The sequence below is a fragment of the Hemitrygon akajei genome, chromosome 6, assembly GCF_048418815.1.
Source record: "Hemitrygon akajei chromosome 6, sHemAka1.3, whole genome shotgun sequence".
Taxonomy (NCBI): domain Eukaryota; kingdom Metazoa; phylum Chordata; class Chondrichthyes; order Myliobatiformes; family Dasyatidae; genus Hemitrygon; species Hemitrygon akajei.
In genome coordinates, this window is record NC_133129.1 from 82,886,566 (window position 1) to 82,906,975 (window position 20,410).

Genomic DNA, 20,410 nt, shown 5'->3' on the forward strand with positions numbered 1-20,410 from the left:
ATGAGATTTTATCTGAAGAATGATGTGATTGTATGGATTTCTGTATGGCTGCTATGGAAGGTTAGATCACATGGATTACAGAGAAAGCTGACCAATTGGATGCACAGTTACTTGAGTAAGAAGCAGAGGTGGTAAAATGCTTCTTGGACTGGAAGCCCATGACTAGTGGTGTGCCTCAAGTGTCTATACTGGGCTCATTGTCATCTACATCAACAATTTGAATCAGAATGTAGAAGCTTGCTGATGATATATAGTGAAGATGATCAAAAATTGGAAAGGGTACAGAGGAGATTTACCAGGATGCTGCCTGGTTTAGAGAGTACGGATTATGATCAGTGATTAGGGGAGCTAGGGCTTTACTCTTTGGAGAGAAGGAGGATTAGAGGAGACATGATAGAGGTGTACAAGATATTAAGAGGAATAGACGGAGTGGACAGCCAGCGCCTCTTCCCCAGGGCACCACTGCTCAGTACAAGAGGACATGGATTTAAGGTATGGGGCGGGAAGTTCAAGGGGGATATTAGAGGATGGTTTTTCACTCAGAGAGTGGTTGGTGCGTGGAATGCATTGCCTGAGTCAGTGGTGGAGGCAGATACATTAGTGAAATTTAAGAGACTACTAGACAGGTATATGGAGGAATTTAAGGTGGGAGGTTATATGGGAGGCAGGGTTTGAGGGTCGGCACAACATTGTGGGCCGAAGGGCCTGTAATGTGCTGTACTGTTCTATGTTTAAAAATAAAGAGGGGGTCTTGATCAGCTGAGTGAGTGGGCTGAACAATGGGAAATAGAGTGCAATTCAGAAAAGTGCATGTTGTTGCATTTTAGAAAATCAAGCTTGGACTTTCACAGTGAATGCAGTAGAACACGTGTACATGTACACAGTTCACTGAAAGTGGAGACACGGATAGACAGGGCGGTGAAGGCTTTCGGTACATTGACCTTCATCAATCAGGTCACTGAGTAGAAAAATTGGGAGTCACAGTGCAGTTGTACAGGATGCTAGTGAAGCTGCATTTGGGAGTACTGTGTTCAGTTTTGTTAGCCCTACTACAGTAAAAATGGAAATAGACCATTTACAAAGGATGCTGCTATGAGTTGAGGGAGCAGTTATAGGAAGAGGCTGGACAGGCTAAGACTTCATTCCTCAGACTGTAGGAGACTGAGGTGATCATATGGGGGAGTATAACATTATGGAGGAGCACAGATGGGGTGAATATACTCCGTCTTTTTCCCACAATTGGGGAATCAAGAACTAGACGGCATAAGTTTAAGGTGAGATCCTGCAAAGCGATTGTAAGGAGGTTGGTAGAGAGTTAAAAAGCAGGACTTCGCGAGTTATAATTTTAGGATTACTACCCATGCCACATGTTAGTGAGGTGAGAAATAGATACTGTACATAGTGCAGTTCAATACATGGCTAAGGAGTTGGTGCATGTGGGAGCTCTTAGGATTTATGGATCATGGAGCTCTTTTCCAGGTCAGGACATTTTGCATCTGATAACCAATATTCTCACTGGGAATTTGGCTAGTACTTCTCAGCAGGATTTAAATTGGAGTGGCAAGGGAATGGAAACCACAGCAGCAATGTAACAGATGGGAGGGTTGAGTGCAAGAAAGATGATACGGTGAATAAGACTGAAAGGAAGGTCGGCAAGGAGCAGGCTAATAAACATGGTGAGACTGAGGGGATTGAACTCAAGGAGTATTATGGCTAGGGAAGATGTATTTAGATCCAGAGGCCTGGTTGTAATGGCAGCAACGTTTCTGGGTTTGGTTGTATTAGACATAATAGAGTTGGGGGAAAAGAGGTGGAGCAGTCGAACTATTGATGAGGGAGCATGTCACAGCAGTACCCAGAGAAGACATGCTGGAGGGTTCATCCACAGAGGAAATTTGGGTGGAGTTCAAAAATTATGCTGATGGAATTATACTTTAGTCCCTCCTATAGCTACTTAGAGGTGGAGGCCAGATATGCAGACAGATTATGGAAAGGGGCACAAAAAACTAGATTGTCATGGTGAGAGACTTTAACTTACAAAATCTTGATCGGAACTTCATGAATACAAAAGGCTTGGGGGGGCAGGATTTTTTTCAGGGCATTCGGGGGGGGGGTTCTTGAAACACTATGTGGAGAGTCCAATTAGAGGAGAATACTGAACCTAGTTTTGAGTAGTAAGCCATGCCAGGTGACAGACCTAATAGTGAGTGAATATTTTGGAAATAGTGGCAGCTCATTATGTTTCAAGTTAGATATGAGTAAGGATAATATCAGAGGAGCTGGAAGGTAATACATTGACGGGGGAAGATTATGACAGGATAAAACAGGGGTTAAGCAGTGTTGACTGCGAACAGCTGCTGTCAGTGAACTCCACATAGGACATGTTGAAGTTCTTTTAAAGACCAGCTGATTAGAGTTTGTGTTTGACATCTTCCAGTAGGGAGCAAGGACAACAATGTAAGGTAAGGGAACCTTGGATGACCCAAGGGGTCCTAAATTTAGTCAGGAAGACAAAGGAAGCATATGTAAGGTTTACGAAGTTAAAATCAGACTGAGCCCTTGTGGTAGCATGAAAGTGCTTGAGCAGGTGATTAGATAAACAAAACAGGGTTATGAAATATCCTTTCATACAGTAACATGGAGAATTCCAAGGTATTTTATTAGGAAAATAAGGATAACTAAGGAGAGTGTAGGTTTACTGAAAAAAAAGGAAGGAATTTGTGCTTGAATCAGAACAAGTAGCTGAGTATCAAATGAGTAGTTTATTTTAGTATTAACCAAGAAGTTTTTGGAGGATAGTGATGGCAGAGTGGAGCATGCTAATGTGTTGGGACATTTTGAGATTGAGGAGGAGGAAGCAGAGGAGTTGGAGATCAGCCGAATCTAAGCCTCCACTTCATGCTCTGCATTCAAAGTCCAGCAATATGGACGGGTGACAAAAGATGTCCAGAGTCCAGGCCTCCATTCCACACTCCACATTCAGAGGCCAACGACATGCACAAGGAACGAAGGCCTTCACTCTGTACTCAAAGTCCAGCACTGAGGACGGCTGACAAAGGACATCTGAAGACCAGGACACTTCCAAGTTCTTGCCTGATAGTCTCATATTTCCCCTTACTCCAATTAAACGCTTTCCTAACTTGTCTGTTCCTATCCCTCTCCAATGCTATGGTACAGGAGATAGAATTGTGATCACTATCTCCGAAATGCTCTCCCACTGAGAGATTATTATTTATTTATATTTGAATTTGCAGTTCATTGTTTTCTATGCTCTTGCTCTTTCATTGATCCTGTTTACTGTTACTGTTCTGTAGATTTGTTGAGAATTCCTGCAAGGGAAAAAGAATCTCAGGTTGTATGTGGTGACGTGTATGCTCTGATAATAAATTTTACTTTGAACTTTGGTACCATGCTTGAATCATTTACTGTTAATATGGACAGAAACAGACTACCTGGGGTATCTTCTCCTTTTTCTCTTCTCCTGCTAAATCCTACACTCATGCTCTCACTTTTGGATAGGTACATGGAGCTTAGAAAAATAGAGGGCTATAGGTAAGCCTAGTAATTTCTGAGGTAGGGACATGTTTGGCACAAGTTTGTGGGCCAAAGGGCCTGTATTGTGCTGTAGGTTTTCCATGTTTCTATGTTTCTAATATTAAAAAAACCTGTAAGACAGGAAAAAAGGTCCATAGTCCAAGTCCATAGTCATATCCATATCCAAAATGCAGAAAAACCTGGGTAACTTTCTCCCGGTACAGCGGCAGGCCACAAAGGCCCCCCTCCCCGACAGCAGATCAATCCCACCAGTGATCAAAAGGTAGTCCTCTCTCTCTGGTAGCAGAGTGATCCCACTAGTGAACAAAAGGACGTCTCCCCTCCCCGACAGCAGATCAATCCCACCAGTGATCAAAAGGTAGTCCTCTCTCTCTGGTAGCAGAGTGATCCCACTAGTGAACAAAAGGACGTCTCCCCTCCCCGACAGCAGATCAATCCCACCAGTGATCAAAAGGCAGGTAGCCTCTGCTCACCTTCCACATTTGCCTCAAATTTTCAATCTCTCTTGTCACTTTGATCAGTGAAATGGAGCCAAACATCCTAGTCTCCTCACCACAAAGCTTGCACTCACTGCCTCTGCCTCGTAGAATCCTCTCGGGGATAGCAAAACACTAGATTACCCAAACGATCTCCATACTGCATATCACAGACTCCAACAGTTCCAGAAACACACTTAAGGTGAAAAACATATGTAAAAGACATAAAAGAAGTGAAATGAATAGTTTTGTGAGCTATCCAGAAGATGTTGATCGTGGGAGAATTGTATGCAGGCACCATCTTAACTGGAATGTTGTCAATAGATGAGTGCAGTTGTTCAGGAGCCTGATGGTTGAGGGGTACTGTGAGTCCTGAGGGACTTGTACCTTCTACCTGATGGCAGTAGCGAGAAAAGAGCACAGCCTGGATGGTGAGGATCTTTGATGATGGATGCTGTTTTACTACAACAGCGTTTCAGATATATGTGCTGAATGGTTGAGAGGGCTTTACCCGTGATCTACTGGGCCAAATGCACCCTCCTTCTGTAGGATTTTCCACTCAAAGGCATTGGTGTAATGCAGCCAGCCAATACACTTTCCACTACACATCTATAGAAGTTTGTCAAGATTCTTGATGACATATCAAATCTCCGAAGACTCCTAAGGACACAGAGATGCTGTTGTGCTTTCTTTGCAATTACATTTATATGACGGGTTCAGGACAGGTCCTCTGAGATGGTGATACCAGGAACTGAAAGTTACTTACCCTCTCCACCTCTGGTCCACTGATGAGTACAGGCACGTGGACCTCTGGTTTCCCTCTCTGAAGTCTACAATCAGTTCCTTGGGCTTGCTGACATTGAGTGAGAGGTTATTGTTATGACACCACTCAGCTAAATTTTCAATCTCCCTCTTGTATGCTGATTCATCACTACCTTTGATACAACCCACACCAATGGTGTCATCAGCACGTTTGAATATGGTGTTGGATCTGTGCTTAGCCACACAGTCATAGGTGTAAAGCGAGTAGAGTAAGGGTGTAAGCACATGGCCCTATAGTGCACCTCTGCTGATGGAGATTGTGGAGGAACACACACAAAATGCTACAGAAACTCAGCAGGCTAGGCAGCATCTATGGTAAAGAGTACAATTGACGTTTCGGGCCAAACCCCTTCAGCAGAACTTTTTTTCTCCAGTCCTGCTGAAGGGTCTCCGCCTGAAACATCGACTGTACTCTTTTACATAGATGCTGCCTGGCTTGCTGAGTAACTTCAGAATTTTGGAGAATTTCATCCACTGCAAGTGACTGGAATTGCTGCAATTTATAATCAGAGAGCCACAGCAAAGTACGAGGCTATGAAATGATATCTTAAGTATACCAGTGAGGCAATTCTGGACTAAAACTGAATCAACAAAGGTGACTTGACAGTCGTGGCAGGGCTTGAATACTATCGCCTCTTATAAAGTAAAATCAAATGAGATAGGTGACAACAAGGCTTCACTTGCAGTTGAGCTCAATGCTTCTTATGCTTGCTTTGACCATCAAAACATGGAGGAACCATCACAAACTCCTACATTCCCTGATGATCCTGAGATTTCATTTACTGAGGCCAAGGTGCAAGCAGCCTTCAGGAGGGTGAACTCACGAAAACAATCCAGCCCAGCCAGGGTACTAAAGACCTGTGCTAATCAACTGGCTGGAGTGTTCACTGAGATCTTTAACCTCTTGTTTTGGCAGTCTAAAGTGCTCACCTACTTCAAGCAGACTTCACTTATACCAGTTATTAAGAAAAACAAGGTAACCTACCTCAATAGATTGCCTACTGGAGCAACAGGTCCACAGTAGATGCCATCTCATTGGCTCTTCACTCAACTCTGAAACATCTGGACAGCAAAGTGCATACATACTCTTCATTGACAACAACTCAGCATTCATTAGCATCACTCCCTCAAAACTAATCAATAAGCTTCAAGAACTTGGCCTCAATGTCTCCTTGTGGAATTGGATCCTCAATTTCCTCACTTGCACACCCTCGTCAGTTCGGATCGGCAACAACATCTGCTCCACAATCTCCATTAACGTAGGTGCACCACAAGGCTTAGTTCCCTGCTCTCCTTGTTTTACACTTATGACTGTGTGGCTAAGCACAGCTCCAATATCATATTCAGATTTGCTGACGACACCACTGTTGTAGGCCCCTATGTTCTATGTTTAATTGCTAAGAAGTTGCTGAATCAATTCAAACTACATTGGAAGGATATCTCTAGGACTGTTGTTTCAAAGTCACACCTTAAAAGATGTGACGACAGATTGCATATTCAGACCAGTTCCATATTCTCTAAAGCATCATTGTTTTCTCATTCCTTAAAGTAGCATTCTTGTGAAAACTGACTGAAATGAGGAGTTGTTCCAAAGGCAAACAAAAATGGTATGTGGACACTAAAAAGAACTCACACTCTGTCAAACTATTGATGGCACACAATGTCTGGTAATCATCTTTGAAAGACTGATGCACCTTCTTAACAGAATCAAACAGTATCACAATATTACGCCTCTCCAATTAAATGTAGACAAAGATAGTCAGTGGTACTTGGCCAACAATATGCACAATAAAGGACTCTACTTTAACTTTGGGATCTAAGTCTTCGTCTAAAATTCTCCACAACGTGCTGGACAAAATTTTGTACGGCACGGATCACTGCTTGTGGAATCAATCAGCAGAGAAGAAAAGCTCTTCTAATTTTTGAGAACGTATTCATGACATTACATAAGCATAATGTTAAGTTAAAGTGAAACAAATGCACCTTTTTCAAGTGTAACTTTGTTCAAATGTTGATAATAATAGTCTATAACGGGTGAAGTAAAAATACAGACTAATGCTAATAAGCCAAGTACTGAAAATATTGCAGAATCAAGATTATTCCTGGTGATGCTGCAGTCACACTCTTGATTCATTCTAAATTTTGCAAGGGTGCTCAAACCACTATATCTTTTGTTGAAAGGAATGTGAAATAGATGCAAGGAAGTGCACATAATAAGTGCAAGAAAAGCTTATTAAGTGAAGCTCAGCTTGACCACTACAATACTATGTATGAATCAAAGTTAACACGAGGAAATGTGCAGATACTGGAAGTTCAAGCAACACACACAAAATGCTGGTGGAATGCAGCAGGTCAGGCAGCATCTATAGGGAGAAGCACTGTCGACGTTTCGGGCCGAGACCCTTCGTCAGGACTAACTGAAAGGAAAGATAGTAAGAGATTTGAAAGTAGAAGGGGGAGGGGGAAATGCAAAATGATAGGAGAAGACCGGAGGGGGTGGGGTGAAGCTGAGAGCCAGAAAGGTGATTGGCAAAAGGGATACAGAGCTAGAGAAGGGAAAGGATCATGGGATGGGAGGCCTCGGGAGAAAGAAAGGGGGAGGGGAGCACCAGAGGGAGATGGAGAACAGGCAGAGTGATGAGCAGAAAGAATGAAAAAAAAGGGGGGAAAAAGCTAAATATATCAGGGATGAGGTAAGAAGGGGAGGAGAGGCATTAACGGAAGTTAGAGAAGTCAATGTTCATGCCATCAGGTTGGAGGCTACCCAACCGGTATATAAGGTGTTGTTCCTCCAACCTGAGTGTGGCTTCATCTTGACAGTACAGGAGGCCATGGATAGACATATTAGAGTAGGGATGGAACGTGGAATTAAAGTGTGTGGCCACTGGGAGATCGTGCTTGCACTGGCGGACAGAGCGTAGGTGTTCAGCAAAACGGTCTCCTGGTCTGCGTCGGATCTCACCAATATATAAAAGGCCACACCAGGAGCACCAGACGCAGTATACCACACCAGCCGACTCACAGGTGAAGTGTCGCCTCACCTGGAAGGACCATCTGGGGCTCTGAATGGTGGTGAGGGAGGAAGTGTAAGGGCAGGTGTAGCGCTTGTTCCGCTTGCAAGGATAAGTGCCAGGAGGGAGATCGGTGGGAAGGGATGGGGGGGGGGGGGGGGGATGAATGGACAAGGGAGTCACGTAAGGAGCATTATAGCAGTGGAGACCATGCAAGTAGAATCAGGAATTTGGATAGAGGTATGGTTGCATGGGTAAAGGCCTGAAGATGATATCAGGAAATTACATCTGGATAGGGTTGTGCTGCTTATGATCTGCGTGACAGGATCTGGCCTCTGCATCAATGGGATTGCTGAGTTAGGACAGTCAGTGACTCAAGAGTATAATTTGATCCTGTAGGGAGTTGAGGTGATGTGGAGATAATGTCCCAAGAGACCAGAGATCAGTGGGTAGAACCATGGATTGAGGGTTTAGAGCTGGAGAAGATTGGTACAGTATTATCATATAGTGATGGAGGAGCCTAAAGGAAAATGGGTAAATCAATCAATAGCCTTCTCTGTTGAGAAACCTCCTATAAAATACAGAGACAATTCATTAATAGCTGTTTGTTAATGATGAGGTGAGTACCTGAAAATAGATGATGAAGAATAACAGAACCACACTTATGCACTTCTCTTGCCAATATGGCAGTGTCACGAGGAATGACATTTTTATGTACAGTTTCAACATGATTCTATCTAGAAACCATCAAAATCGAGATCCAAATGGATAAAAATATTGACTTCCATGTTTTTTTGCTAACAAGAAGTCAGAATTCCATGTATGAATTTCTAAGTTAAAACAAATTCAGATACTAACCATCTTCTGCACTTATTGTGCCTCACATGAAGCAGCTCTATACAACATAATTTCTGCCTTAGGGCTCCCAGGAGATGGTAACTAACATCATGTGGAATAATCTCATCTATTTAATATAATATGGAGCAAAGACAAGAAACGAGAGAGAAGGCAAAGATACAAAGTGGCTGCTGAACTTTCTTTTCAGAGCAAAAGATGTCTTTGTGTCTTACAAAATGGTATATGCAGGCTGATTTGTATCATTGAAATATCAATTGGCATTCAGGATGAGTTAGTAAATTGGATTAGAAATTGACTTTATGCGAGTCACTGACTTCTAAACTGACGTTGGGTGAGACCAGAACTAGAACTGGAGGTCATGGGTTAAGAGTAAATGTAAAATATTTAAGAAGAACAAATGATTAAGGATTTTAAAAAAGTGAACATTGCCTAAGGTACTTGTCTGCAGAGTGGGTGATTGCAGAGTGATGCAGACAGTTCCTTGTGGAGCTTATGTGCTGGTATTAAGAAGTGAGCAGAGCCTGTCAGACTTGTCTGCGGAGTGGGAGGTCACAGAGACTGCTGTAGATAGTTCCTTGTGGAGTTTACACACCAGTTTTAAAATGTGAGTGGTGCCAGTCAGGACTAGTCTGAGGTGCGGAAACCACAGAGATCGTTGGAGACAGTTCCTTGTGGAGTCTGTGCACCAATTTAAAAAAGTAAGCAGTGGTGTCAGGACTTGTCTGAGGAGCAGGAGATCACTTCGGTTATTAATAACTTAGCAAGGGCCAATGATAAAAATTTAGTTTTAAATGGAGCAACCTTTGTGTGAGTGGGCCAGTGTTAGAGTGGTCAGGCTTCAGTGAGAACAGGCAGAGGCTAAAGGTGCTTAGTCTTTTAGAGTAATTTACTTGGCTGTAGAACTTAAGCTTGAGAGTTAGAGCCAAAGGCATAACAAGTTTTGGCAGGATGGTAGTTAAGGCAGTCAAATGTTCCTCCTGTATGATTTAGGATTGCAGGGTACTTCCACAGTCACCCTGATGACTGTATTTGCAGGACGTGTGCATAACTTCTGTTTCTGACTGACAAGGTCAAAGATCTGGAGCTGGATGTATTCAGGACCACCCAGGAGGCTGAAAACCTCACAGATGCAACTTCTACTGAAGTGGTCACACCCTGAGTGCAGGCTTCAGACAGTAGATGGGTGAACACTAGGAGAGTCTAGGGGAATAAGCAACAGTTCAGGACTCCCCTGTGGCCATTCCCCTCAGCAACAAATATATCCCTTTGGATGCTGCTGGTGGGTGGGAGGGGGGTTGACCTATCAGGGTGCAGCAGCAGCAGCCAGGCTAGTGGCACTTCGGCTCAGCAGGTAAGAGTAATATCAGGTAGAGTATTAGTGATAGGAGGCTTGATAGTTGGGGAGATAGAAAGGAGATTCTGTGGCCACGAAGGAGAAGCCAGGATGATGTGCCACCTCCCAGGTGTTAGGGTCCAAGATGTCTCAGATCGGCTGCAGAATATTCTCAAGAGAGAGGGTGAGCAGTTAGAGATTGTGGTGCACATTGGCACCAATGACATAGATAGAAAGGGGGCAGAGGTCCTGTGCAGTAAGTATAGGGAGATAGGGAAACGGCTGAAGATCAACATCCCCAAGCTAGTGATCTCTGAATTGGTCCCAGTACCACGAGCTAGACAGGGCAGGAATAGGGTGATGGTACAGATGAGTGGCTGAGGAAGCGGCACATTTCAGAGTTTCAGATTTCCAGTTCATTGGGATCTCTTCAGGGAAGGTGTGACCTGTGTGACAGGTTATACCTCAACCCAAGTGGGACCAAAATCCTTGTGGGCAGGTTTGCTAGAGCTCTTAGGGAGAGTTTAAACTAAATTGGCAGGGGAATGGGAATCAGAATACCAGTTGAGAGAGTGAACGGATGGGGTGGAAGGTCAATGTCAGTGCCAGTAGAAACAGTCAAGAGCAAACTAAGAGGCACAATGAGTGGATCGTTTGAAGTGTGTGTATTTTAATGCTAGGAGTATTATTGGTAAAGGTGATGGAACTCAGAACATGGGTTGTACATAGAACTATGATATTGTGGCCATTACAGTGACTTGATTGAGAGAGGGAAAAGAAGTGGGGGAGTAATCAGGGACAATATCACAGCTGCACTCAGCGGGGACACAAAGGAGGACTCGTCCACTGAGTCTATACGGGTAGAACTCAAAAATAGTGAAGGTGCAATCACTATGATAGGATTCTACTACAGACACCCCAATATCCCCCAGGACCTTTAGGAACAGATACAAAGGCAGTTTCAGGAAAGGTGTAAAAACAATAAGGCTGCTGTTATGCAGGATGTCAATTTCCCTGATAATAAATTGGGACCTTCTTAGTGTAAGAGGTTTAGAAGGGGCAGAATTTGTTAGGTGCATCCATGAGGGTTTTTTAAATCACTATGTAGATAGCCCAACAAGAGGGGAGGGTCTGTATTGGACTGGTATTGGGTAATGAGTCTGGCCAGGTGACCGACCTTCCAGAGGGTAAGCACTTAGGGACCACACATCTGAAGTTTTAAAATAGCTACAGGTAAGGATAAGTATGGACCTTGAGGGAGAGTATTACATTTGAGTAGCACAAACTGAGAGTGCATTGGGCAGGAACTAGGGAGAGCTAATGGGGAACAGCTGTTTATGGGCAAGTCCACATCTGACATGTGGAAGATGCTTAAGGACCAACAGCACAGAGTACAGGATAGGCATGTTCCAGGAAGAAGAAAGGACAAGGATGGCAATGTAAGAGAACCTTGGATGTCGAAAGATGATAGAACATAGATGGTTGAGGAGGCCATGGACAGACATATCAGAGTGGGAGTGGTCTGTGGAATTGAAGTGTGTGGCCACAGGGAGATCCCGCCACTTCTGGAGGACTGAGCACCAGTGTTCGGCGAAACGGTTTCCCAGTCTGCGGCGGGTCTCCCCAATGTATAAATGGCCACATCGGGAGCACCGGATACAGTATATCACCCCAGTTGACTCGCAGGTGAAGTGGTGTCTCACCTGAAAGTACTGTCTGGGGCCTAGGATGGTGGTGAGAGAAGAAGTGTGGGGACAGGTGTAGCACTTCTTCCGTTTGCAGGTATAAGTGCCTGGAGGGAGGTCAGTGGGGAAGGATGGGGGGATGAATGAACAAGGGAGTCACGTAGGGAGCAATCCCTGTGGAAAGCCGAGAGTTGGGGGGAGGGGAAGATGTGTCCGGTGGTGGGATCCTGTAGGAGGTGGCGGAAGTTATGGAAGATTATATGTTGGATCTGTAGGCTGGTAGGGTGATAGGTGAGGACCAGGGGGACTCTATCCCTGGTGGGCTGGCAGGGGAATGGGGTGAGGGCAGAGTTGATAGTGAACAAAGGGAAGCCCCTTTCTTTAAAAAAGAAAGACATCTCCTTTGTCCTAGAATGAAAGGCCTCATCCTGAGAGCAGATGCGGCGGAGGCGGAGGAATTGAGAGAAAGGGATAGCATTTTTGCAGGAGACAGGGTGGGAGGAGGAATAGTCTAGGTAGCTGTGAGAGTTTGTAGGTTTGTAGTAGACATCGGTGGATAGGCTGTCTCCAGAGATTGAAACAGAAAGATCTAGAAAGGGGAGGGAGGTGTCGGAAATAGACCAGGTGAATTTGAGGGCGGGGTGAAAGTTGGAGACGAAGTTCATGAAGTCGACGAGTTCAGCATGTGTGCAGGAAGCAGCACCGATGCATTCGTCGATATAACGTAAGAAAAGAGGAGGACAGCTACCAGTGTAGGCTTGGAGACTTAGAGACAATTCTTAACAGATCTTACTCAAGCACAGTCTTAAAGTGATAGTTTAATAAGTCCAGTTGATTCATAAGTAAGTGAGAGGAGAGACTTCCCGAACCAGCGATGAATGATACTTTTTTAAAAATTTTTATTTAATTGCGTTTTTAAGTAATTACAAGTGTGGAAAAAAAATGTATATATCCCTTCCCCCCTCCCCTTAACCCCTCCCCCCTAACTTCCCTATATTAAAAAAAAAGAGAAAGTAAGAAAGAAAAAAAAAGAAAGAGTGTCTGGTTGTTGGAAGATCTCCACATGCTCCATGGAGTTCTTAATAACTTTAGTATATATATTTATTTCTTTCCCCAAGTAACCAATTGTTTCATCTTCAGAGCACCTATATATTTAGTCCTGTCTTTTGTAAATAAGGGCACCAAATTTTCAAAAATGTTTCATATTTATCTCTTAAATTATAAGTAATTTTTTCTAATGGAATACAGCCATAGATTTCTTTCTTCCAACAATCTATACTTAAATATGTATCTGATTTCCAAGTAACTGCAATAGCCTTTTTGGCTACTGCCAGTGCAATTTTTATGAATTCTTTCTGATATTTATTTAGTTTGAGTTTCGGTTTTATCCCTTCAATATCACCTAGTAAAAGTAATATTGGATTATGAGGAAGTTGTATTCCCGTAATTTGTTCCAGTAAAAGTCTTAAATTTGTCCAAAAAGGTTGAATTTTAGAACAAGACCATGTAGAATGTAAAAATGTACCAGTTTCTTGGTTACATCGGAAACACTGATCAGATAAACTTGGATTTAATTTATGAGCGATTATTGAAGAAAGGAGGAAACTGTAGATGCAGATCCCAGTCGTAAATGCCTTTTCTGAAGAGATCACGAAGAAGAAGATTTCTCAAAGTAACTGACCTTTCACTGGAGGTGGTCACCACACAACACCTGAGAACACGTAGGGGTTAACCAAAAGTGTGTGCCACAACCCACGGTAATCACTTCAAGATGCACAGAACGCCATTGATTTCTACCCAATTCTTTGGGTTCGTATGAAGCCGGTAATTCTTCACTCTCTCTCTCCTTCTACGATTGCATAACCACTGACTGTGACTCCTCAACAAAACAACCTATGCAACAAACTACAGTCTCCCCTTTTATACCAGCTGGAACACGACAGTGGACCATGCAAGAAAGGGAAGAAGGAGAGGAACCAGAGGAGGTGATGGGCAGCTGAAGAGAAGAGATGGGTTGAGAGGGTAACTAAAATAGGGAATGGAAACGAGAGTGAGGAAGGAGTGAGAAATTACCAAAAGACAGAGAAATTGACGTTCATGCCATCAAGATGGAGGTTCCCAGACAGATTATGTGGTGTTGCTCCTCCAACCTGAGTTTGGCCTCATTAAAGTATGAGAGGCCATGGACAGAGAAGTAAGAATTGGAAATTGAATTGAAATGGCTAGCCAAAATTTTCCAGTGTGTTATTTATGCCCATTGGCTCATTAAAAACTCAAGACTATTAATTTTCACTGCAAAATACCTCATAAATGCAATGGCCATCTCTCCTAGTGGCATTTTCAAAACAATTTTGACCAGTAGCCAATCTGGACATGGGAAGTTTAAGAGGAGGGGACTTCAATCAGGTCCATTGCCCTATAAAAGGCAGCAGTGGGTTGCTACAGTGAAAAAGAGCTTTGACCAGCGATCAATCAGTGTTTGGAATTGATTAGCAAGAGAAAATTAAAGGAGAGTAGGGGCAAGCGCAGCAGCCATTGTCTGAGTGGACAGAGTCAGAGTAGTGATCCTGGGACTTTAGCTCTTCGAGGCTTCAGAGAAGAGAAGCTTCAGTCAGAGTAAGCAAAGGAAAAAAAAAAGCTCAAGGTTAAGATTTTTTTCCTTGCCCTCTTTTCTTCTGCTCAGCTAGGGCAGTAGAAATGTCAGGCAGGATAGTTGAATGCTTCTCTTGCAGGATGTGGGAAGTCAGGGAGAGCTCTGGTGTCCCTGATGACTATAACTGCGAGAAGTGCATCCAGCTGCAGTTCCAGCAATCTGCATTAGGGAGCTGGAATTGGAACTGATGAACTCCAGATCATTCGGGAGGCTGAAGGGGTGATAGATGGCACATATATAGAGGTAGTTACACCCAAGGTGCAGGCATGATACAAAAAATTGGGTTACAGTAAGGAAGGGGAAAGGGGTGAAGGAGCCAGTGCTGAGTACCCCTGTGGCTATCCCCTTCAACAACAGGACTATCACTTTGGACACCGTTGGGGGTTAGGGGTGGGGGTGACCTAATAGAGGGAAGTTCCAGTGATTGGGTCTTTTCAACTGAATCTGGCTCTGTGACTCAGAAGTGAATCAGGGGGAAGAGGCATACTCTGTGATAGGGGATTCGTTAGTTAAGGGAATGGACAGGAGGGTCAGTGGGCGAGAACTAGATTGCCGGATGGTATTTTGCCTCCTGGGAGCCAGGGTCCAGGATATCTCGGATCAAGAACTCAATATTCTTAAGTGGGAGGATGAACCGCCAGAAATCATGGTCCATGTAGGTAGCAATGACATAGGTAGGACAAGTAACGAGGTTCTGCATAGGGAGTTCAGGGAGTTAGGTGCTAATTTAAAGGTCAAGATCTCCAGGGTTGTGATCTCAAGACTGCAACCAGTGCCACGTGCTAGAGAGGCCAGAACTAGGAAGATTATACAGTTTAATCTGTGGCTAGGGAGTTGGTGTAGGAGGGAGGGCATAAGAATTTTGGATCATTGGGCTCTCTTCCAGGAAAGGTGGGACCTGTACAGAAGGGACAGTTTGCACCAGACTGGAGGGGGTCTAATATCCTAGAGGGAAAGTTTGTTAATGCTACACAGTGGGGTTTAAATTAGAGGTGCAGGGGAATGGGAACCAGAGTACCAGATCAGTTAGTGACGAGGTTGTGGAGGCAGATATTAGTAAGACCTCTGACAAACTTAGGAATCAGAAGGCTGAGCATAGTGCAACTAGTGTTCTGAGCTGCATATATTTCAATGCAAGAAGTATCACAGGAAAGGTGGATGATTGTGCTGAAGATGAGGTAGCTGGTTTACAGAGGCAATGTGTAGTGAGGAGAGCCTGTTGATAGGGCAAAATTGCAGTCAATAGGATGAGTTGCAACATAAAAGGAGAACAAAATTGAAAAGAGGGAATACAGGACTTAAGGTGCTGTATTTGAATGCAATCAATCTATGAAATAAGGTAGATAAACTTGTAGCACAGTTGTAGTTTGGCATGTATGATGCTGTTGGCATCACTGAATATTGCTGAAAGAAGATTATAGCTGGGAGATTAATGCCCACGGATACACATTGTATTGAAAGGACAGGCAGGAAGACAGAGGGGTTGGCATTGCTCTGAAGGTAAAAAATGAAATCAAATCATTAGAAAGAGGTGACATAGGGTCAGAAGGTGTTGAATCACTGTTGATAGAGCTAAGGAACTGCAAGGGTAAAAAGACCCTGACGGGAGTTGTATTCAAACCTCCAGATAATAGTAAGAACGTGGTCTACAAATTACAACAGGAGGTAAAAAATGCATGGCAAAAGGGCAATGTTACAGTAGTCATGGGGCATTTCAATATATAGGTAGATTAGGAAAATCGTTTGGTGCTGGATTCCATGGGGAGAATTTCCAGAGCACCCACAGATGGCTTTTCAGAGCAGCTCATGGTTGAGCCCTCTAGGAGATCAGCTATTCTGGATTAGGTGCTGTTCAATGAATCAGAACTGATTAGAGAGCTGAAGGTAAAAGAGCCGCTTAGGGGGCAGATTATCAGAATATGATCACATGCTCCCTGAAATTTGAGAAGCTAAAGTCAGATGTATCAATATTACAGTGGGGTATAGGGAATTACAGACGAATGAGAGGATTTGGCCCGAATTGATTGGAAAAGATCACTGGCAGGGATGACGGCAGAACAGCAATGGCTGAAGTTTTTGGAAGCAAGTGGAAGACACAGGATATATATATCACAGAGAAGAAGAACTATTCTAAAGGAAAGGTGACACAAACGTGGCTAGCAATATAAGTCAAAGCCAACAAAAAAGCCAAAGAGAGGGCATAAAATAGAGGAAAAATTAGTTTCTTCAGATACATAAAGTGTAAAAGAGAGGCGAGAGTGGATATCGGAACACCGGAAAATGATGTTGGAGACGTAGTATTGGGAGACACAAAATGGCGGAAGAACTGAATAAGTATTTTGCATCAGTCTTCACTGTGGAAAACACTAGCAGTATGGTGGAAGCTCCAGGTGTCAGGGGGCATAAAATGTGTGAAGTTACCATTCCAAGAAAGAGGGTACTTGGGCAAATGGAAAGTCTGAAGGTAGATAAGACACCTGGACCAGATGGTGTACACCCCAAGGTTCTGAAAGAGGTGGCTGAAGAGATTGTGGAGGCATTAGTAATAATCTTTCAAGAATCATTAGATTCTGGAATGGTTCCCGAAGACTGGAAAATTACAAATGTCACTCCATTCTTCAAGAAGGGAGAGAGGCAGAAGAAAGGAAACTATAGGCCAGTTAGTCTGATCTCAATGGTGAGGAAGATGCTGGAGTTAATTTTTAATGATGAGATCCTCAGGGTATTTGGAGGCACATGATAAAATAGGTCATAGTCTGCGTGGTTTCCTCAAGAGAAAATCTTGCCTGATAAATCTGTTGGAATTATTTGAAGAAATATCAAGCAGGATAGACAAAGGGGAATCGGTTGATTTTGTGTACTTGGATTTTCAGAAGGACCTTGACAAGGTGCCACACATGAGGCTGCTGAACAAGCTACAAGCCCATGGTATTACAGGAAAGATTCTACCATGGATAAAGCAGTGGCTGACTGGCAGGTGGCAAAGTGTGGGAATAAAGGGAGCCTTTTCTGTTTGGCTGCCGGTGACGAGTGGTGTTCCATAAGGGTCTGTGTTGGGACCAATTCTAGTTATGTTATATGTCAATGATTTGGATGATGGGATTGATGGTTTTGTTGCAAAGTTTGTGGATGACATGATGATAGGTGGATGGGACAGATACTTTTGAGGAAATAGAGAAGCTACAGAAAGATTTAGACAGATTAGGAGAATGGGCAAAGAAGTGGCAGAGGGAATACAGTGTTGGGAGGTACATGGTCATGCACTTTGGAAGAAGAAATTAAGGGGTTGACTGTTTTTTAAATGGTGAGAAACACAAAAAACTAAGGCACAAAGGGACTAATGGTTAATTTGCATATTGAGCCTGTGCTGAGAAAGGCAAATGCAATGTTAGTATTTATTTGTAGAGGACTAGAATATAAAAGCAAGGATGTAATGTTAAGATTTTATAAAGCACCGTTAAGGCCTCACTTGGAGTATTGTAAGCAGTTTTGTCTCCTTATCTTAGAAAAGATATGCTGAAACTGAACAGGGTTCACAGGAGGCTTACAAAAATGATTCCAGGATTGAATAGCTTAGCATATGAAGAAGGTTTGATAGCTTTGGGATTGTATTTACTGTACTTCAGAAGAATGAGGGGTGACCTCATTGAAACCTATCAAATGTTGAAAGGCCTTGATAGAGTGGATGTGGAGAAAATGTTTCCGATGGTGGAAGGGTCTAAGACCAGATGACACAGCCTCAGAATACAAGGGCGTCCTTTTAGAACGGAAATGAGGAGGAATTTCTTTAGCCGGGGAGTGGTGAATCTGTGGAAGCTTTGCCACAGGCAGCTGTGGAGACCAAGTCTGTATTTATAGTTAAGGCAAAGGTTGACAGTCTTGATTGCCAGGGCATGGAGGGATACAGAAACAGGCAGGAGATTGGGGCTGAGAGGAAAATTGGACCAAACCATGAAGAAATGGCGGAGCAGATTCAATTGGTCAAATAGCCTAATTCTGCTCCTGTACCTTATGAAAAGGTCAAGGCTATAATAGGCTTTAAAGACAAGCTCTTTAATCCATTAACATGGATATCATTTTGTCCTTTTTTTTCATAAACCTTCCAGCATCGAGGGCCTGGCCAGCAATATTACATATCACATATACCCACCTTCCCCTCAGCTAGTATTCCCCCACCCATCCACCTTCCTCCTCACCATCTGGTCTCACCATCACCTGCCAGCCTGAGGTACTCCCCTTCACCCCATGTTCTTGCTTTGCCTTCTGCCTCCTTCCTTTCAATCCTGAGTGATAGCTCTTGGCCCAAAACATTGACCGATCATTTCCCTCCAGACATGCCACTTGAGCTGCTGAGTTCCTCCAGCATTTTGTGTGCTTCACATCTGCAGAATCTCTTGTATCTAATATATCACATATTGAACTTTTCTCATATCTTATACACAGCAGCAATATCAAATAATTCAGATTTTGCACAGACATTTACATCTCTACAGCAGGCTTAACCTAAATTCCACAGAGTACCCCTTATTGCACTGATGGGACATTTCCTTTCCAACACTGTTTACTCTTAGAGATATTCTGAGGCCAATTATTCCAAATTATAGGAAATTTCAGGAGGTTTATTTACATCCATGAGGAGCTGAGCCAAAATCATTTCCCCGTGTATGTCTACAAGTAAAGTGAGAAGAGAGCTTAATTTTAATTTTACCTGAGTTCAGAAAAAACAATAAGGACCAATGATGAGTGAATCACAAGTACATTTTAAAAAATGGGCGGCTTTTTTTGAGAAAAGTCGAAGGTTCATCTTTAAACCACGAAGCTCAAAATACATATAAAACATATGTTTTAAAAATCTCAAGTAACATTCTGAAAAATAAGATTAATCTCATATTCTCAATATTTTTTATGAAACACTCTTTTCCCATATATCTGCGCCCATACAGTAATATATAATATTCACAAGGTCAACAATATTTTTGGAATGCATTCACAGTACCTGTTGAAAGGCAACATCCAAAGATCTCTGGTAATTAATCAAGTGTTCTCTGTCTCTGCATGGGGAAAGAAGCAGGTGGTATAAATATGAAGTGAAAAAATATTTTGTCTGAATAATAAAGAGTTCATAATACAGACATTTTAAAACTTCAATTCTCATTGCTTTTTTAAAAATGCCAATTTTCTTTCAGATTTACTAAAAGGACTATATAAAAATAAAAAACCCAATAGTTACAAGATGATAATAGCTCACATTATATCTATGAACCTAGTTACTCCTACTGTACTCATAATTTCACACTTAGCTTTGGGACCACATCAAATTGTCATTTTTAGAACATTTTGGAACATGCAGTGTAGATTCAGAGAATATGGGATTTGATTTACTCCACTGAGGCCTGTTTTATGTAATAAAAAGTGTCCATCAACCAAATGATTCAGGGTGTGGAATTTGTGAAGAAATTATCATTGAAACAAGTGGATAATAGATCTTTTAGTGGGCTGAAAGATGCGCAAGTCCCAAGGACCAGTGTAAGTAAGGAAGGAAGGACATTGGCAAGGGCTTTAACAGAAATTACCAGAGCAATACATACAAAATGCTGAAGGAACTCTGCAGGTCAGGTAGCATATATAGAAATGAATAAACAGTTGACATTTTGGGCCAAGAACCTTCTTCAGGACTGGAAAAGAAGGGGGAAAATGCCAAAATAAAAAAAGTTGAGGGGGGAAGGAAGGAAGATAGCGGAAAGATGATAGTTGAATCTGGGTGGGTGGGGAAGGCAAAAGGCTGGAGAGGAAGGAATCTGATAGGAGAGGAGAGTGGACCATGGGCGAAAGGGAAGAAGGAGGGGCACCAGGAGAAAGTGATAGACAGGTGAGAAGAGGTAAGAGGCTAGAGTGGGGAATAGAAGAAGAGGGAAGGGGGAGGGATTTTTTTTTACTGAAAGGAGAAATCGAAGTTCATGCCATCATTGTGACATGAGAGGAGGCCATAGCCCAACATGTCAGAACTGGAATGGGAA

General features: G+C 42.9%; 1 protein-coding gene across 3 annotated transcripts in view; it reads right to left on the reverse strand.

Moving 5' to 3' along the window:
• The window catches only part of LOC140729194 (coiled-coil domain-containing protein 171-like), a 417,526-nt gene that overhangs the window by 120,309 nt on the left and 276,807 nt on the right, over positions 1 to 20,410 (reverse strand). For all 3 annotated transcript variants that reach the window (XM_073048682.1, XM_073048685.1, XM_073048684.1), the window contains exon 22: positions 19,390 to 19,444. In XM_073048682.1, coding sequence (XP_072904783.1) covers positions 19,390 to 19,444 — 55 coding nt within the window. The remainder of the gene's footprint in view (positions 1 to 19,389; positions 19,445 to 20,410) is intronic.